The 15,970-nt window shown below is 33.9% G+C and overlaps 3 protein-coding genes across 4 annotated transcripts; 2 read left to right on the forward strand and 1 right to left on the reverse strand.

Annotated features, from left to right (window-relative positions):
* Window positions 1-358: 358 nt before the first annotated feature.
* Window positions 359-5,920, forward strand: LOC115706125 (beta-galactosidase). Its single transcript, XM_030633660.2, has 18 exons — window positions 359-763; window positions 934-1,029; window positions 1,146-1,258; window positions 1,346-1,412; window positions 1,525-1,617; window positions 1,810-1,953; window positions 2,737-2,825; window positions 2,983-3,088; window positions 3,178-3,265; window positions 3,435-3,550; window positions 3,653-3,817; window positions 3,956-4,131; window positions 4,240-4,349; window positions 4,428-4,537; window positions 4,639-4,749; window positions 4,857-4,967; window positions 5,052-5,257; window positions 5,340-5,920. The coding sequence occupies exons 1-18, from the start codon at window positions 569-571 to the stop codon at window positions 5,455-5,457; spliced, it is 2,214 nt and encodes a 737-aa protein (XP_030489520.1). The 5' UTR covers window positions 359-568; the 3' UTR covers window positions 5,458-5,920.
* Window positions 1,115-9,070, reverse strand: LOC115706126 (uncharacterized). The gene is made up of 6 exons (XM_030633661.2): window positions 8,782-9,070; window positions 8,519-8,705; window positions 8,236-8,425; window positions 7,949-8,152; window positions 7,219-7,518; window positions 1,115-7,119 (listed from the first exon to the last, which is right to left on the reverse strand). Exons 1-6 carry the CDS (start codon window positions 8,959-8,961, stop codon window positions 6,168-6,170), a joined length of 2,013 nt encoding a protein of 670 aa, XP_030489521.2. The 5' UTR covers window positions 8,962-9,070; the 3' UTR covers window positions 1,115-6,167.
* A 466-nt stretch (window positions 9,071-9,536) lies between these two features.
* Window positions 9,537-14,708, forward strand: LOC115705876 (beta-galactosidase 1). 2 transcript variants are annotated; one of them, XM_061104894.1, is made up of 18 exons: window positions 9,537-9,869; window positions 9,966-10,061; window positions 10,167-10,279; window positions 10,360-10,426; window positions 10,528-10,616; window positions 10,714-10,852; window positions 11,218-11,306; window positions 11,390-11,495; window positions 11,588-11,675; window positions 11,930-12,048; window positions 12,543-12,707; window positions 12,785-12,957; window positions 13,057-13,169; window positions 13,282-13,391; window positions 13,470-13,583; window positions 13,791-13,901; window positions 14,028-14,236; window positions 14,352-14,708. In XM_061104894.1, the coding sequence occupies exons 1-18, from the start codon at window positions 9,675-9,677 to the stop codon at window positions 14,470-14,472; spliced, it is 2,217 nt and encodes a 738-aa protein (XP_060960877.1). In that variant the 5' UTR covers window positions 9,537-9,674; the 3' UTR covers window positions 14,473-14,708. The 2 variants fall into 2 exon arrangements, with proteins under 2 accessions (XP_060960877.1, XP_060960872.1); XM_061104889.1 differs by lacking the exon at window positions 10,714-10,852 and having other exon boundaries at window positions 9,541-9,869; window positions 10,528-10,620.
* The last annotated feature ends 1,262 nt before the right edge of the window (window positions 14,709-15,970 follow it).

A 15,970-nucleotide genomic window follows, 5' to 3' on the forward strand; every position in this document is an offset into this window, starting at 1 on the left:
ATAATAATAAACAAAAAAAGAAATCCCAAAACTTTCTTATACAATCCAAAGTTTTAAAAGATACAGATATTACTAACCTACTTGGGATTTGTGGTACAACATTTGCAGTAGAAAGATGACTTTTTAAGGTACCAAACAAAGATGACATAATTTTTTTTTTTCTGTTGGGGGTATTATGTAGTACCAATACCATATGCTTTACTCAATAGAAATAATATAGTACCTAAGATTACCAAAGAATAAAGTATACTTGAATAGTAAAAAATAGTCCAAGTTACGTGTCAGAGATAGAGAGTGGGAGCCACCAACCCCAACTCTCACTCTCCCTCCATTCTTCAAATGTTTATAAAGCAGAGTTGGCTTTGGAGAAACCTCCCAAGTCCCAAAATCAAAGTACCATAATTTCCTCTCCTCTTCATGATATCTATTTGTTATAAAAAGCATCAAACTTGAGGGAAAATAGGAAGAGTGCCTAAAAACAGAGGTCCCTATCTAAATTTTTATTTCTATTCTTTCTCATATATTATCATATATAAATGAGATAAAAGGCTAGAGCTTTAAGGCAAAAATGAAAGAAAAAAAGATGGGTTTTCTTAGAGGTCAAATGGGCAACATCTTGTTGTTCATTTGGTTGGTGGCATTTTCATGGCTTTGTTCTTCGGCAAATGCTTCTGTGGGTTATGACCACAAAGCTATAGTGATTAATGGGAAGAGAAGGATTCTCATTTCTGGCTCTATTCATTACCCCAGAAGCACTCCTGAGGTACTTCTTGTACCAAATAATGCCAATGATCCAATGTGGTTCACGGGTCTTATTGCCAATATTATTTTTTCTTCATCACTTTTTGACTTGTGGGGTGGAGTTTTTGCCTTTTTCTTGCATTAATTAAGAATAAAGTTTTATTCTTTTTGTGGGTTTTTTTGGGGTTGCAGATGTGGCCTGATCTTATACAGAAAGCCAAAGATGGAGGTTTGGATGTTATTCAAACCTATGTTTTCTGGAATGGGCATGAACCTACTCAAGGAAAAGTAAATATTAATGCCTTTTTTTCTTCTTGTTTTGTATTTGTTTTTTCTATGCTTTGAATTTACACTAATGAAAATTTTCAAATGGTTTTTGTTTTTTTTCTTTTTCTAATTTGCAGTTTAATTTCCAAGATAATTATGATTTGGTTAAGTTCATTAAGCTGGTGCATCAAGCTGGCCTATATGTTCATCTCCGAATTGGTCCCTATGTTTGTGCCGAATGGAACTTTGGGTAAAAAAATTTAAAATTAAAATTAAATAATTTATTGGGAAAAAATATAAATATGAAATAATTTGTACTCTGTTTTTTGAAATTCAGAGGATTCCCTGTTTGGCTCAAATTCGTCCCTGGAATCGCTTTTAGAACAGACAATGGACCTTTCAAGGTAAACCCACCTTGAATATTTCATTTCATGATTAAATTCTTTTCTTGTTTGTTTTTTTCTTAATTAATAAATAATTAATGTGTATTATCTTTTTTAATTAAATATGATGAAGGCGGCAATGCAAAAATTCACAAGTATGATTGTAAATATGATGAAAGCTGAAAGACTGTTTGAAACTCAAGGGGGTCCCATTATTCTTGCACAGGTATGTTATGGAAAACCAAACTCTGTTTTCTAGAAGAAATAAAAATCTTAACTATCTTTGAAAACTACATTTATTATTTACTTAAAAGTATTTATTTGTTTTGGGTTTTTTTTTTTTTTTGAGATATTTATTTGTTTTGGGGTTAGTCAAAGGTATAAACTTTGAGTTTTAAAGTTAATTTTTTTTTTACAGATTGAAAATGAATATGGACCAACAGAATGGGAAATTGGTGCTCCTGGCAAAGCTTACACCAAATGGGCAGCTCAAATGGCTGTTGGCCTTAACACAGGTGTCCCATGGGTTATGTGCAAACAAGAGGATACCCCTGACCCACTTGTAAGTATTAATTAATTAAGTAATTACTATATTTTTTTTAATTTTGTAGAGAAATAACAAAAAGAAAAATAAAAAAAGAAAATTTGGGGGCCTGTTTAGTATCACTTCACTTTTAATTTATTGTATGAAAAATACTAATGAGTGAGTTGAGATCGTGTCAAATTAAATAAACTGAAAATAAGAAAAGACACAGAACATGCACAAAATTTTCTTGTAGGATTTTATCATTCTGTTGCTTATTATTGGCTATATTAATATTATTTTCTTCACTTCATAATGTTTTTTTTGTACAAGAGACGATTGGCCCTCTGTATAAAGTGCCCTTCATTTAAAGTCATACTTCTTTGTTGGTGGGGTTTATAAAGATCAAGTTGTTTGCTTAGTTGTTTCTTTTACTTATTTATTTATTTTACATTCTTATTTTCTTCTTCTTATTTTATATAATCATATAGCTATGGGACATGCTATTGCCTGTTTGCCCTCATATCTGTTATATGATTATTAAGGGTCCTACTTGATTTGAAGCTTGAATTCGGATTTTGTTTTAATAGAACAGACTGGTGATTTGTGAAACCATAGAAAGCCAAGAAAATGACCCCCTTTTTTTAATTGTTTGATATAATTACTTTTAAGCCTCTTTTTATTCTGAAAAATGAGGTATCAGCAGCAGCCAAGAGGGTAAAAACCAGAGAGAAAATGTGAACTTAGTTATGAAGTTTAATAACAAGTAACATGGTTTCAAAATAAATTCTCAAAAAAGCTGTATCATTTATGGTGTGACAGATCGATGCCTGCAATGGTTACTACTGTGAAAATTACAAGCCAAACAAAGTCTATAAACCCAAACTATGGACAGAAGCATGGACTGGCTGGTGAGTCACACCCATTGCCTGATGTACACCTTAAATTTCTCATTTTCACTTCTTTGAAATGCTTCTCATAATGTGTAACATTAATGTTTTGTCCTATTGTGATTAAAGACATTTTTGCATAAGACAGCCTCCTTGACCATGTAACTGGTTTATACAGGTACACAGAGTTTGGTGGGGCAGTTCCTCATAGACCAGCCGAAGACATGGCCTTCGGTGTTGCAAGGTTTATTCAAAATGGTGGTGCCTTCATTAATTACTATATGGTTAGTAATTATTTATTGACCTAGGTTGTAATTATTTTCACCCTTTGTATTTATTTATTAAAATCTATATTTATGTAATTTTGTTCCAGTATCATGGAGGAACAAATTTTGGCCGCACGGCTGGTGGTCCCTTCATTGCAACTAGCTATGATTATGATGCTCCTCTTGATGAGTATGGTAAGTGAATAGGCTTATAACACAGATGAAGTTCTAGAAAACCTTTATGTTTGCTCCATAAGGTTGCCTAACATCCTGGAGATAAGAGAAAGAAAAGTCAACTACTTGTTTTTCCTAGTTTAGATTATCTTAAAAAATGCTTACAAGGTTGCCTCTTCTTTTTTGGTAGGATTAATAAGGCCAAAATGGGCACATTTGAGGGACTTGCATAAAGCCATCAAGGCATGTGAGCCAGCTTTAGTAGAAACTGATCCTGCAGTGACATCACTTGGAAAAAGTCAAGAGGTAAATTTTATAAGCTAAGCTAAAACAATGACCTTTTGCATGTATTAATAGTTTTTTTTACTGTGGTTCTTCTCACAATCAAACTATTTCGTGTATGTCTAGGCTCATGTATTCAGAGGAAAATCCGGGGCTTGTGCTGCATTCCTTGCAAATTATGATACTAAATCAACTGTAAGAGTGAGTTTCAACAATTTGCCGTACGACCTCCCAGCTTGGTCCATTAGCGTTCTTCCTGACTGCAAAACTGTAGTTTACAACACTGCAAAGGTAAGAAAACTACTAATGATTATGTTAAACATATAAAGTTCTATTGCAATGGGCAAAGTGGGTTTTAAAACCACTATTAGGTTTTACAAAATCTGATCTGCGGTGATGCATTTAACATGAGGCTGTAATTTTTTACAGGTAGGTGCTCCAAACTCACTGGTACAAATGACACCTGTGGTTAAGGGGTTCTCTTGGGCATCGTTCAATGAAGAAACTGCTTCTTCCAGTAGTACTGGTACATTTTCATTGGAAGGGTTGCGAGAGCAAATAAGCCTCACATGGGATAAAACAGACTATCTTTGGTACATGACAGAGTAAGTATTGGCAGGCAATGACATTCTTATGTGTTGACATTGTTAACTTTGTTTTAGTTTGTCGAATTGTAATCCTCTTGCTATTTTTCTTTTTCTACTTGTTCACAGTATCACAATAGGTTCAAATGAAGGATTTCTCAAGAATGGGCAACTTCCTGTTCTGACTATTTTTTCAGCAGGCCACGCCTTGCATGTTTTCGTCAATGGCCAACTAGCTGGTAAATGAAACTGCACCGATTTCAACTTAAATTTCCAGGCAATAATTGGAATTATTACTAAATACATTTCTTTAACAGGAAGTACTTACGGATCATTGGCCAATCCAAAACTAACATTCAGTCAAAAAATAAATCTGAGAGTTGGAATCAACAAGCTTGCTATACTAAGTGTTGCTGTGGGTCTGCCGGTTAGTTCTCTCACCTATTGGTGTGGACTGGTTATATTAGTTCCGTACACTATTCTATAATAGCAGATGAACTTGACCCTTTTCTCTTCTTTGATCATCAGAATGTTGGTCTGCATTTCGAGACATGGAATGCTGGTGTTCTTGGCCCGGTCACACTGAGGGGTGTCAACTCAGGAACATGGGATATGTCAAAATGGAAATGGTCATACAAGGTTAGTTGACAGTCAACATTTCTTGTTTCATATTCTGCCTATACAATCAAATTGAATATGACCAAGTATCACAGAGAGCTAAAAACTAAACTTGTCCATGATAACAGATTGGTTTGAAAGGAGAATCATTAAATCTACACACAGTTAGTGGGAGTTCATCGGTTGAATGGAGGCAAGGTGCACTCTTGGCTAAAAAACAACCAATGACATGGTACAAGGTGAGAGAATAACTCCAAACACGAAAACCTAACCACTCTTTGAATTTCTTCATAGAGTTCATTTCATTGCTTCTCCATTTCCAGACAACTTTCAATGCACCAGGAGGTCATGCTCCATTTGCTTTGGACATGAATACCATGGGAAAAGGACAAGTATGGGTAAATGGTCGGAGCATTGGACGCCACTGGCCAGCATACACAGCACACGGCAACTGTGCGCCTTGTAATTATGCTGGAATTTTTGATGAGAATAAGTGCCGGAGCAACTGTGGAGAGGCCTCTCAAAGATGGTGAGTCTAAGTTATGGTTTACATAGTTGTACTCTGTTTGTTCAGTTGTAGAAAGTATGTGATGATGATCTGTTATTTTCAGGTACCACGTTCCACGGTCATGGCTGAACCCAACCGGGAACTTATTGGTTGTGTTTGAAGAATGGGGTGGCGACCCTAGTGGGATTTCTTTGGTCCTAAGAACAAGAGGGGGCCAGTAAAAATAAATAAAAAGGGTTTGGAGGACATCAATTTCCAACCAGCGTATAGCAACATTTGTATTTACGAAAACTAAAGAAAAAGAATAAAAAGAAAAATAAAGTTCCAGATTGATTCAATAGCAGCTGCACATTAATAATAATTGAAGCTCAGAAGATTCCAGAGTGCCTTACCAGTCTGATTCAACATGGACAGAACGCAACTTCAGAACCATACAATGTTTAATCCTGGAAATAGAAACTGTAGATAGTGTGACGATGTTTGAGTTTGTACAGACATTTTGTATGTCAGAAAAAGAAAAGAAAAAAAAATTAAGAAGAAAGCTTCATACATATACATACGTTACCAGTAAAGAGTAAGTCCTCAACTTGCTGAGTCTCAATGGCTGTAACATTCTAGGGAAAGGCAATTAATTGCTTTTTCTTTGCAGAAAGAAATGGAATAAAAATAAAGTTTGACTATAAAGTTTATATTGATCTTGCCACTTTTGATCTATGTTCCTCAAAAGGGGTACAATAGTTAATAGCTAACGATTTTCTCAGCATAAAATATATATTTGTTATATACAGTATTAAATATTCACAACAGAGAAGGGTATTCTCTTACACATTCACCTCGCAATCTCTTTCAACATTGGCGTTACACCATTACGACCCACTATAAAAATTACACTGGCAGAGCTGAAATCATAGGGCAAAACTTCTTTATTCTTTTACAGAGAAGAGTTATTGCTCAAAACTTTAATGAGTTCATCAACATATTTGTTAATATCTAATACTCTGTGACCTTGATGCAACCACTGCTTCAACCTTGCACAGAGATCCATCACCAATTGTTTTCCATCTTCTTCAATTTTAAGTTGAATTAGCCTATTGATGCACTTTGTCAAGAATTTTCCCACTCTTATTTTCACTAGGCAAATAAAATCAACCCCATCATCTTCGGTCTCAAATAATGAAGCAGACATACTTTCAACAATATCAGTTAAACTGAAGACAAGACTGGCACCTGATATGGCCTCATCCTTAGTGTAATTATCAACCCGCACGAGTATTTCTTCATTGTTAGATTTTATATTTTTCAAACTTGAAATCTCAATTTTCCTTGACTGGGGTATTCTATCAGTGGCAGCATAATGCAGCAGCAATTCACACACCTCTTCGTCTAGATAATTCAGGCAACCAAGCAAGATACCTAATGGGATTCTCCTGAACAATGTATTTTTCCGCATACTAAGATCACAAGATGATTTTGTGTCACAGTACTTTGCGGTTAAGCTTTTGAATTCCTCAAGCCAAAGTGCAACGAGTTGACAGTCAAATTGTTCTGAATAAGTATTATACTTGCTACAATTTTTGGGTTTTTTCAGTATCTTTCTGACACTAGCTGTCTTCTTCTTACATGAACCTGAATCAATCTGCTTAAAAGCCATAGATATTGATATCTTCACCAGAAGATTGGCTAGTAAATCCTGATCAGATATACTAACAGGGTTCAGAATCCACGCGATGTACCTTGCTGCAGCAGAAGAATGTGATTCTTCATAACCAATTTTGGATGTGTCTGTTATACATTTCGAATATACCTTGTCTTGAAAGCTTTTGTCAGAGAAGAGCAAAGCAGAAGCAAAGTAAAACCAATTCGGGAAGTTGATTGCAAGAGCCCTGATATTTATGCACATATTAAAGTAAGTGTTGATAGGGAGGATTGTTATGGTGCTCATGCCAACTAGTTTCACAAGGACATAAGAAGTGGGAATTTACCAGTAAGATTTATGATCTATATTTTCAGCCATCATTCCAGGTGTCTTCATATTAGAAACAAACTGTTTGCTGGAGCAAGACATCAATTCACTTGTACCAATGTCCAAATGTAGAAGACTAACTTGAGAGATGGGTCCAGCCAAGATCCTAAAAAAGTGGTAGTGATAGGGAAAAAAAGAATTAGCAAATGGAAGCTTTGATCCTAAGACCATTGAGAAGTCCCACCATGTTGGTGTGGAAATTACATCTAGCATCACTAAGCACAATGCATTTAGAAGCTCTAACACAGAAGACAGCCCCCTGCAGAACAAGAACTTCATTAATAAGATATATTTGTTCATTCTGCTAAAATCAGTTGAAATGAACAAAAGTATTGTCAATAGTAACTATCGTTAAACAAGTGGTGTCCACTATAATAACATCAGCACACAAATACCTCATATCATATCACTTGTTCCAAAACAAAAATTTTGAGATGCTTAATGACAAAAGGTAAATTTAAAATTAGCAACTTATAAACGTATCCGAACTTAAATTCAAATTGGATAATTATAACTAAGAGAGCAAAAAGAATTCAACAATTTCAACTGTTAACTAGCAACAAGTGGGAGAACGAACAATGGAAAATATTCATATTGCTGAACAAGCAATGAATAATCTTATCCAAAGCTATTTACCGAAATTCCTTACAGCAAACAAGGTCAAATAATTGATGAAGAAATTAACTCACGTCAACAGAAACCATCTGTGCAACAGAGCTCTTGTTTCAATAAACATAGCAGGAGAAAGTACTAAGCATTTTACGATATCACGCCAATCGATTCTCTCATGAAATTCTTTGCACAGAAAGAGGAAAGGCCTCTCCATAGATTCGTGCAAAATTTTTAAAATATCATTCTTTAAAGTTAGTTGGTCAACAAACCAGGACATCAATCTGCAGAGGGACACAGATGAACTAAGTTAAACTTTAAAAATAAAGAATACAGGGGAAGAAATGAAGATAATAGTAGCACATACCTAAATGGAATATTACTATTGTCAAAGGAGAGACCTTTAGGACAAGTACTGAGAAGCTTAGAAACTGCAGTGGCCCTTACATCAAGGGATTTAACTGAAAGAATAGGTCTTGATGGATACGGAAATCGATAGCAAGATGATGAAATTGCAACTCTTAGAACAGAGTATAACAGGTCTTTATACTGAGTACCTGCAAGATACCAAAATTAAACTAAAAAAATCATTACGATCGAATAGTACAAGTGAAAGTAAAGGAAATAATGCTTGAGATCGAGTCTCATACCATGTCTCTCTAGTTTTTGAAGAACGTCGGAGCAGGCTTCGATCAAACCGGGGAAATCTCGGCGAGAAATGGAGGTTCCGATTAACAAAACCTCGTCTTTGTGAAACTGAAAAACCTTGCAGCTAATCGATGACGAGAGAACGCTGACAATGGTTTCCATCAAGTATTTAACTGTTGAATCAAAAACCTGAGAAAGAAAATGAAGGCGAGGATCAAGAAACTGAAACCTAGCAGAATTTTTATCGAATTAATAATAGAAAAACCTGTGGAGCTTTGAAGCACATGAGAGACAGGGCGGTATCCAAAACCCTAACCCTAGAACGAGGGTTGAGGTTGAAATTGGAAATGGAGAGTTGCAGAGCTTGTTCATGGCAAGAAGAGGGGGAGCCATTGAGGTGGGAAGCGAGCCTCTCGAAGAGGTCGGTTATTTCAGCCGCCGTCATGTTTGGTCACCGCCAAAACAGGCTGAGGTCTTTTAGAGGATTTTCGCGCCAAAATCTTCCAACGACTACAAGCTCCTTTGCCCCCCGCCAATTCAAAGCATACATTTTTTTTTTTAAATTTTCAAAATACCATTTTTTATGTTTTATTTATAATTTTACCACTTAAAATTTTTATTTACAAAAATATACTTTCAAAGTCTCATGTTTTTGTTTTTAGTTAATGTAATACTTTAAAAAAAAAGTCTCATATACGCAAAATAAAACAAACTAAAAAACCTGAGCTTGCAGTTGTATTTTTGGCTTCAACAATTTTTATTTAACTACTTATTTTGTATTGAATAAGAGTAGGACAAATAATACAATAGGTGGGTGCGTGAGACTAACAGTTTCAGTTCATTATTTATTTTATTGAAAAGAAAAAGCGTGTAGCTCATTTCTCACATATTTTAGCTAGATCTTTATTTTTATAAATTAATAAATAAATTAAAAGAGACTTGACAATGATTCAATATATAAAAGCCATTGAAAGTTTCAGCAGAATAGTAGTTGAGTCATTACTCAGCACTTCACTTTCTCTATTTGTTCTGTGATAAACAAAACCAAGAATGTAGGTGTATAGAATAAAGTAAAAGAATAAATGAACAAGAAAAGCAAAAGATTTTGATTCATTTCATTCTGTTCCTATAAATTAAGTCTGGTGTTTAGAAGCTTCAATGTCAAATACAATGAGAAAGAATATGTTTATATTGGTGGTCTTTTATCTGTTAAACTTATGGGATTTACAACAAGTACTAGCAATAGTAGCAGGAGAAGCCAATGTGTCTTATGACAGTAGAGCTATTCTCATCAATGGCAAAAGGAAAATACTTATCTCTGGCTCCATTCATTACCCAAGAAGCACTCCTCAGGTAGTATCTATCTATGTATATATTAGTTTTTTAGTTATTCTTACTTTTTTCTATATTTATTATTGACATTCTTTATTATTATTATAATTATTATAGATGTGGCCTGAGCTTCTACAGAAGGCCAAAAATGGAGGGTTGGATGTTATACAAACCTATGTCTTTTGGAATGGACACGAGCCTTCTCCTGGACAAGTGAATTGATCAACAAGCTCTTATCTTAATTACTGCTAATTAAACAAATGTGTTCATAATCTCTATAGTTATTATTGTAATTATTTTTTTTGGGATAAATTTCAGTATTATTTTGAGGGAAGGTATGATCTAGTTGGGTTCATAAAGTTAGTGGCAAAAGCAGGTCTTTATGTTCATCTTCGCATTGGACCATATGTATGTGCCGAATGGAATTTCGGGTAATCAAACTATATAATACTAATTTTGTTGTGTTTATTAATTATCATTATTTGATTTAGCCAGACAATTTTTGATACAGGGGCTTTCCAATTTGGCTAAAATATGTTCCAGATATGGTGTTTAGAACAGACAATGAGCCTTTTAAGGTAATGCTTGGGCCATCTTCCTCTCTTTGTTACACTTTTAATATAATGTAATGTAATATTAAGTACCAATTTTTTTTTTCCTTTTTTAATATTTTTTTAAGGCTGCGATGAAGAGGTTCACAGAAAAAATAGTCCATTTGATGAAAGAAGAAAACCTCTTCTATCCTCAAGGAGGTCCCATAATTTTGACTCAGGTAGCAATATATGTTTATTTGATCTCCCTTTATTAAAAAATGGGTTTTTGAATTTTGATCCTCACTAAATAAATTTATTTTAATAATTTTGAGACAAATAGAAAATGAGTACGAATTGATAGAATTTGAAGCTGGTAAAGCTTATGCAAAGTGGTCAGCTCAGATGGCTGCAAATCTTGGAACCAATGTTCCATGGGTTATGTGCAAGCAAGGGGATGCCCCAGATCCAATAGTAACAAAATTCTCACTATAAAACTCCAAAAATAAACATGGGCATTATAACAAAAATACTCTATTTTTGTTTTTGGTTACTAGTATCGTTTTATGTATGATAGATAATGTGAAAGAGGCTATGCTAAATACTTTTATTAAAGCACAATTATTTTTTGCATAAATTTTACATAAGAGGTAATTATTAGAGGATAATAACTATAGAATTTCTTTATACATGTATTTTCTTTTTAGTCATATATAAAAATACAATTTTGTTTTAAAAATAATTTTATATGGTAATTACCCTTTAACAAAAAGAAATTTTCCCATGTTTTACTAAATGCATTGCATTATTTCAATAATAAAAGTAGTTTTCCCATGCAGATAAATACTTGCAATGGATTCTATTGTGAAAACTTTTCACCTAACCAAAATTATAAACCCAAAATGTGGACAGAAGCTTGGACTGGCTGGTAAAAAACATGAATTTTCACAACACAAACTCTTTTTTTGAAAAAATCATTGTATTAATTTGCTTCTACTGCTTACATTCCAGGCTATTGCATTTTGGTGGTCCAACCCCTTATAGGCCAGTAGAAGACTTGGCATTTGCAGTGACAAGGTTCATACAGAACAATGGTGCATACATAAATTATTACATGGTAAGTTAGATTCTTCATCTTAAATGGGAATGAAAAAATGAACAGACATTGATTGTGTATTTATTATAATGTACTGTATATTTATTCTTCAGTTTCATGGAGGAACCAATTTTGGAAGGACAGCTGGTGGACCATTCATTTCCACTAGCTATGACTACGATGCTTTAATTGATGAATATGGTATTTATTAATTTATTTTGTGTGTAACAAAATCTTGCCTAATAAGGGTCTCTTGTCCATATTTGCAACAAGTGTTTGAAAAAGAAACAGTAGACATGTGATTAAGATTTCAACTACTTCACTTGCACATGGATCTAATAACATAATTATTGACAAGGATTCAAAAAACACACCAAGTACCTCATGTTAAAACAAATGAATTTAGTTGTGAATTCAATGATGGGATGTAGTATTTTTGTCATGATCATATATAGGACTAACAAGGGAACCAAAGTATAGCCATTTGACAGCTTTGCATAAGGCCATAAGGCTATGTGAACCAGCTTTGGTGTCTGCAAATCCCATCAGAATGTCACTTGGCAAAAACCAAGAGGTACACTAACTATTCTCTCACAGCTTCCCAGCTTAAGCATTGATCATAAAAAAATGGCTAATTAGGATTTTTTCCCCCTAAACTTTGACAACCAAATCATGCATCCTGAACTTTTAAGGTGGTTAAAAATGTCCCATAAGCTATTAAGGTTGTTGAATTTAAGGACTTTTGTCCAATTTTAGTAAAAAAAGTCTAACATAGATGAAAGTTCAGGAGGCATGATTTAGTATATGTCAAAGTTTGAGGAGCATGATTTGATAGATATCAAAGTCTGAGGAGCATGGTTTAGTACATAAACAATCACTGAAATAGTAAAAATTGAATGAAATTAGACAAAAGTTCTTAAATCTAATAATCTCAATAGTTCACGGGGAATATTTTTTAACGGCTAGAAAAGTTCAGGGGGCATGATTTAGTACATGTTAAAGTTTAGGGGGGCAAAATCCTAATTAACCTAAAAAAAAGCATCAAGTAATTCAATTTATATTCTTAAGGCTCATGTTTTTGATACTCAATCCGGGACTTGTGCTGCATTCCTATCAAACTACGACCCCAACTATTTTGTGAATGTGACCTTTAGGAATAGGCAATATGGCCTTCTTCCTTGGTCCATCACCATTCTTCCTGACTGTCAAGAACCAAGTTTCAACACTGCAATGGTGAGAAAACCACTACCAGTACACTTATTATAAAGACATGTTTTTGGCCAACCAACATTATTTTCTTTTATGTACAGGTTGTTGCACCAAAATTCACTGTAAAGATGGAACCTGCAAAGAAATTCTCTTGGCATTCATATACTGAAAAAGTTCCCTCTACAAATGACAAAAGTTCATTTATATCAACTCGATTACTTGAGCAACTAAATGTCACTAAAGATGCCTCAGATTATTTGTGGTACACAACCGAGTAAGTATTCATTTGTCAGCATCGAAGAGCAATTTTCTTGAAACATTGTGACCAATCAACTGTTGCCGGTAATAATTACATATTCTCTTGCTGTGACAGGGTCAATATAAGAGCAGATGATGCCTTGTTAAAGAATGGAAATCTTCCTGTACTACTCCATGTTTTGTCAGCTGGCCATGCTTTGCAAGTTTTTATCAATGGTCAATTATCTGGTACTATACAAGTACATGACTACATTCTTGTTTTTATAACTTTCAAGGACCATGTTATGCAAGCATTTTTCTTCCTCTTTTTCTTAGTCTCTAGTTTCTTATTCTATTGCAGGTACTGCTTATGGAGGTTTTGAAAATCCAAAGTTGAGTTTCATTGGCCAAGTGAAGCTCATAGCTGGTATTAACAAAATCTCCTTGTTAAGCATTACTGTTGGTCTCCCGGTCAGTTTTCCCATCTCTTTTTCTCTTTTTTTTGGTATTGTCTTCTCAAGTCAATTCTCATAAATTTTCCAATTTTAGAATGTGGGCCTGCATTTTGAGACATGGGATGCTGGTATTCTTGGGCCAGTGAAGTTGGATTTACTAAATGGGAGACTATGGAATGATCTGTCACAATGGAAATGGTCTTATAAGGTTTGCCAATTGCCACACCTTGACCATATAAGAAATCTAGTTTGTAGTACACAATTTCAGCAGTACACTATTTAGTTTGTAGTACACAATTTCTGTCCTATTTATATATAAACTGTTGAAATATTGTTAAGCCATAATTGTTTATTTAGCATTACAAAAATGAAGAACTAAAGAAACAACTAATACCCAAGTGACCTCTCTAAGCAGATTGGTGTAGAAGGGGAAACTTTAAGGCTCTACTCATTCAAAGGAAGCTCCTCAGTCAAATGGGCTCAAGGATCATCTGTACCTAGAAAGAAATCCTTAACATGGTACAAGGTTAGAACAATTGAAACACCAATCGAAATTCTCCATCTTTACTCAAGATCATGCATTTTTCCAAGTTGTATAAGAAATCTTTAAACACCTTTTCTTTAAAAAAAATATGTATATATCTTTTTCCAGACAACATTTGATTCACCAGAAGGCAGAGATCCACTAGCATTGGATATGAGTAGCATGGGAAAAGGTCAGATATGGATAAATGGACAAAGTATTGGACGATATTGGGCTACATATAATGCAACTGGTAGCTGTAATAACAAGTGTAGATACAGTGGAACCTATCATGAAAAAAAATGTTTGGTTGGTTGTGGAGAGGCCTCTCAAAAATGGTGAGATACATGTCTTTCAATCATTGATTATAATACTTCACTATGTCACATTTTATACTAAGTTATACAATAGAATATAATATAATGCAATATATTCTTGGTGTAACAATTATAGGTATCATGTTCCGCGATCTTGGCTGCACCCAAAGGGTAACTTATTGGTGGTGTTTGAAGAACAAGGTGGTGATCCAAGTGGGATTTCTTTGATGAGAAGGATAATACAAAAAAACATGTGAAGAGTAGCACACATATTTTGACCACACACAGAACATTGATCATACCTAAAGTTTCTTTCTTTCTTTCTTTTTTGAAAGTTGATAGAGACATAGGATAGGAGTGACATGTTTTTAAGTTGATATGTAGAAGTAATAATAAGAACAAATTGATTAAAAGGTAGAATTAAATATGTCCGCCATTATAATTAATTTACAGACACAATCATTCTCGAATTAAATTATATGAATGTTGCTTTTACATTCTCTTCTCTGTGTTGAAATTTTTCTTCATTGATAAGTTTGGCATAATTAAATCTGTTTACGAAACCTTACAAAAAAAAAAATTGTTTATGCTAGAAAGAAATTGTGGGGGTTTCTTTTATTTTCAGTACAATTATTAATAATGATTCTGAAGAGACTTCGCCAACAAAAGCTGTCTTAAAGAGGTTATGTGTATATGTTTAGCAAATTGGAAAAACAATTGAGGTGATATTGTTTACTTTTCTTTAATTATAATTCTAGGAGAATGTAGTATATACTATCGGGTGATTCTACAATTCATCCCCTTATAAGGGATGTACTGATCTACCATCTACTTGTTTCGGTATCTAAAAAAAATTTTTAGTCTATTTTTTTTTTTTTTATATTCATGTACGTTATAGCTATTTTAGATATTCTACAAAATTTTGAAAAATTCGGAATAATTTACAATATAGAAAATAATGTCCAAACAATCTATTTTACACGCGTATAAAATAAAATAGTTACGCGTGCAATACACTGTTTGAACATAGTTTTTGGCGTGTTAAAACTTTTCTAAATTTTTTAAAATTTTGCAGGATGTCTTAAATAACAATAACGTACATGACCATGAGAAAAAATTTGATTAAAAAATTATTTCGGATGCTAAAACAGATAGAGATACATCAATATATTTATTTTAAAGGGTTCATTGTAGAATTTTCCTATACTATTTGTTAATGTTGCAAAATGATTTACATATATATATAATATTTTGAAAAATAATATTTAGAGAATTTGCAAAGGGAAATTTCATTATTTGCCCTTAATAATATAACCTATATCAAAATTTATACCCTTTAATAATTTGTACAAATTTATTCCTCTAATTTTAAAAGATTCCTAAAATACCCCTAAATTAAACTTTCCCTCTCTCAGACGTTCCCTCTCTCTTTCTGACGTTCCCTCTCTCTCTCTCTCTCTCTTCACGAACCAGTCCTCCTCTCTCTCTCTCAGACGTTCCCTCTCTCTCTCTCTCTCTCTGTCCTCCTCACCCCTCACGAACCCACGAACCCACGAAACCCAAGGCGACCGACGACAACGAAGAGGACGAAGACCCACGGCGGCCCACGGCGATCCACGACCACGACCACGAACCACTGAACCACTGATCCAATCCAATCCAACGGTAAGTTTTTTTCTGTTTAAATTTTAGAAATTTCAATGCGAATTTGTGTATGTTCTTCAGATAACATTGTTTTAGATTGTATATGCGAAT

Source organism: Cannabis sativa, chromosome 1, assembly GCF_029168945.1.
Source record: "Cannabis sativa cultivar Pink pepper isolate KNU-18-1 chromosome 1, ASM2916894v1, whole genome shotgun sequence".
NCBI classification, from domain to species: domain Eukaryota; kingdom Viridiplantae; phylum Streptophyta; class Magnoliopsida; order Rosales; family Cannabaceae; genus Cannabis; species Cannabis sativa.

Excerpts from the sequence above, each read along its gene's own strand:
- LOC115706125 (XM_030633660.2), top strand. The coding sequence starts at position 569 with ATGAAAGAAAAAAAGATGGGTTTTCTTAGAGGTCAAATGGGCAACATC. Across the intron at positions 3,818-3,955 it reads TAGTTTACAACACTGCAAAG|GTAGGTGCTCCAAACTCACT; the intron begins GTAAGAAAACTA and ends AATTTTTTACAG. Across the intron at positions 4,538-4,638 it reads GTGTTGCTGTGGGTCTGCCG|AATGTTGGTCTGCATTTCGA; the intron begins GTTAGTTCTCTC and ends TTTGATCATCAG.
- LOC115706126 (XM_030633661.2), bottom strand. The coding sequence starts at position 8,961 with ATGACGGCGGCTGAAATAACCGACCTCTTCGAGAGGCTCGCTTCCCAC. Across the intron at positions 8,706-8,781 it reads TGTGCTTCAAAGCTCCACAG|GTTTTTGATTCAACAGTTAA; the intron begins GTTTTTCTATTA and ends TTTCTTTCTCAG. Across the intron at positions 7,519-7,948 it reads CACAGATGGTTTCTGTTGAC|GGGGCTGTCTTCTGTGTTAG; the intron begins GTGAGTTAATTT and ends CTTGTTCTGCAG.
- LOC115705876 (XM_061104894.1), top strand. The coding sequence starts at position 9,675 with ATGTCAAATACAATGAGAAAGAATATGTTTATATTGGTGGTCTTTTAT. Across the intron at positions 11,676-11,929 it reads TGCTTTAATTGATGAATATG|GACTAACAAGGGAACCAAAG; the intron begins GTATTTATTAAT and ends GATCATATATAG. Across the intron at positions 14,237-14,351 it reads GGAGAGGCCTCTCAAAAATG|GTATCATGTTCCGCGATCTT; the intron begins GTGAGATACATG and ends TAACAATTATAG.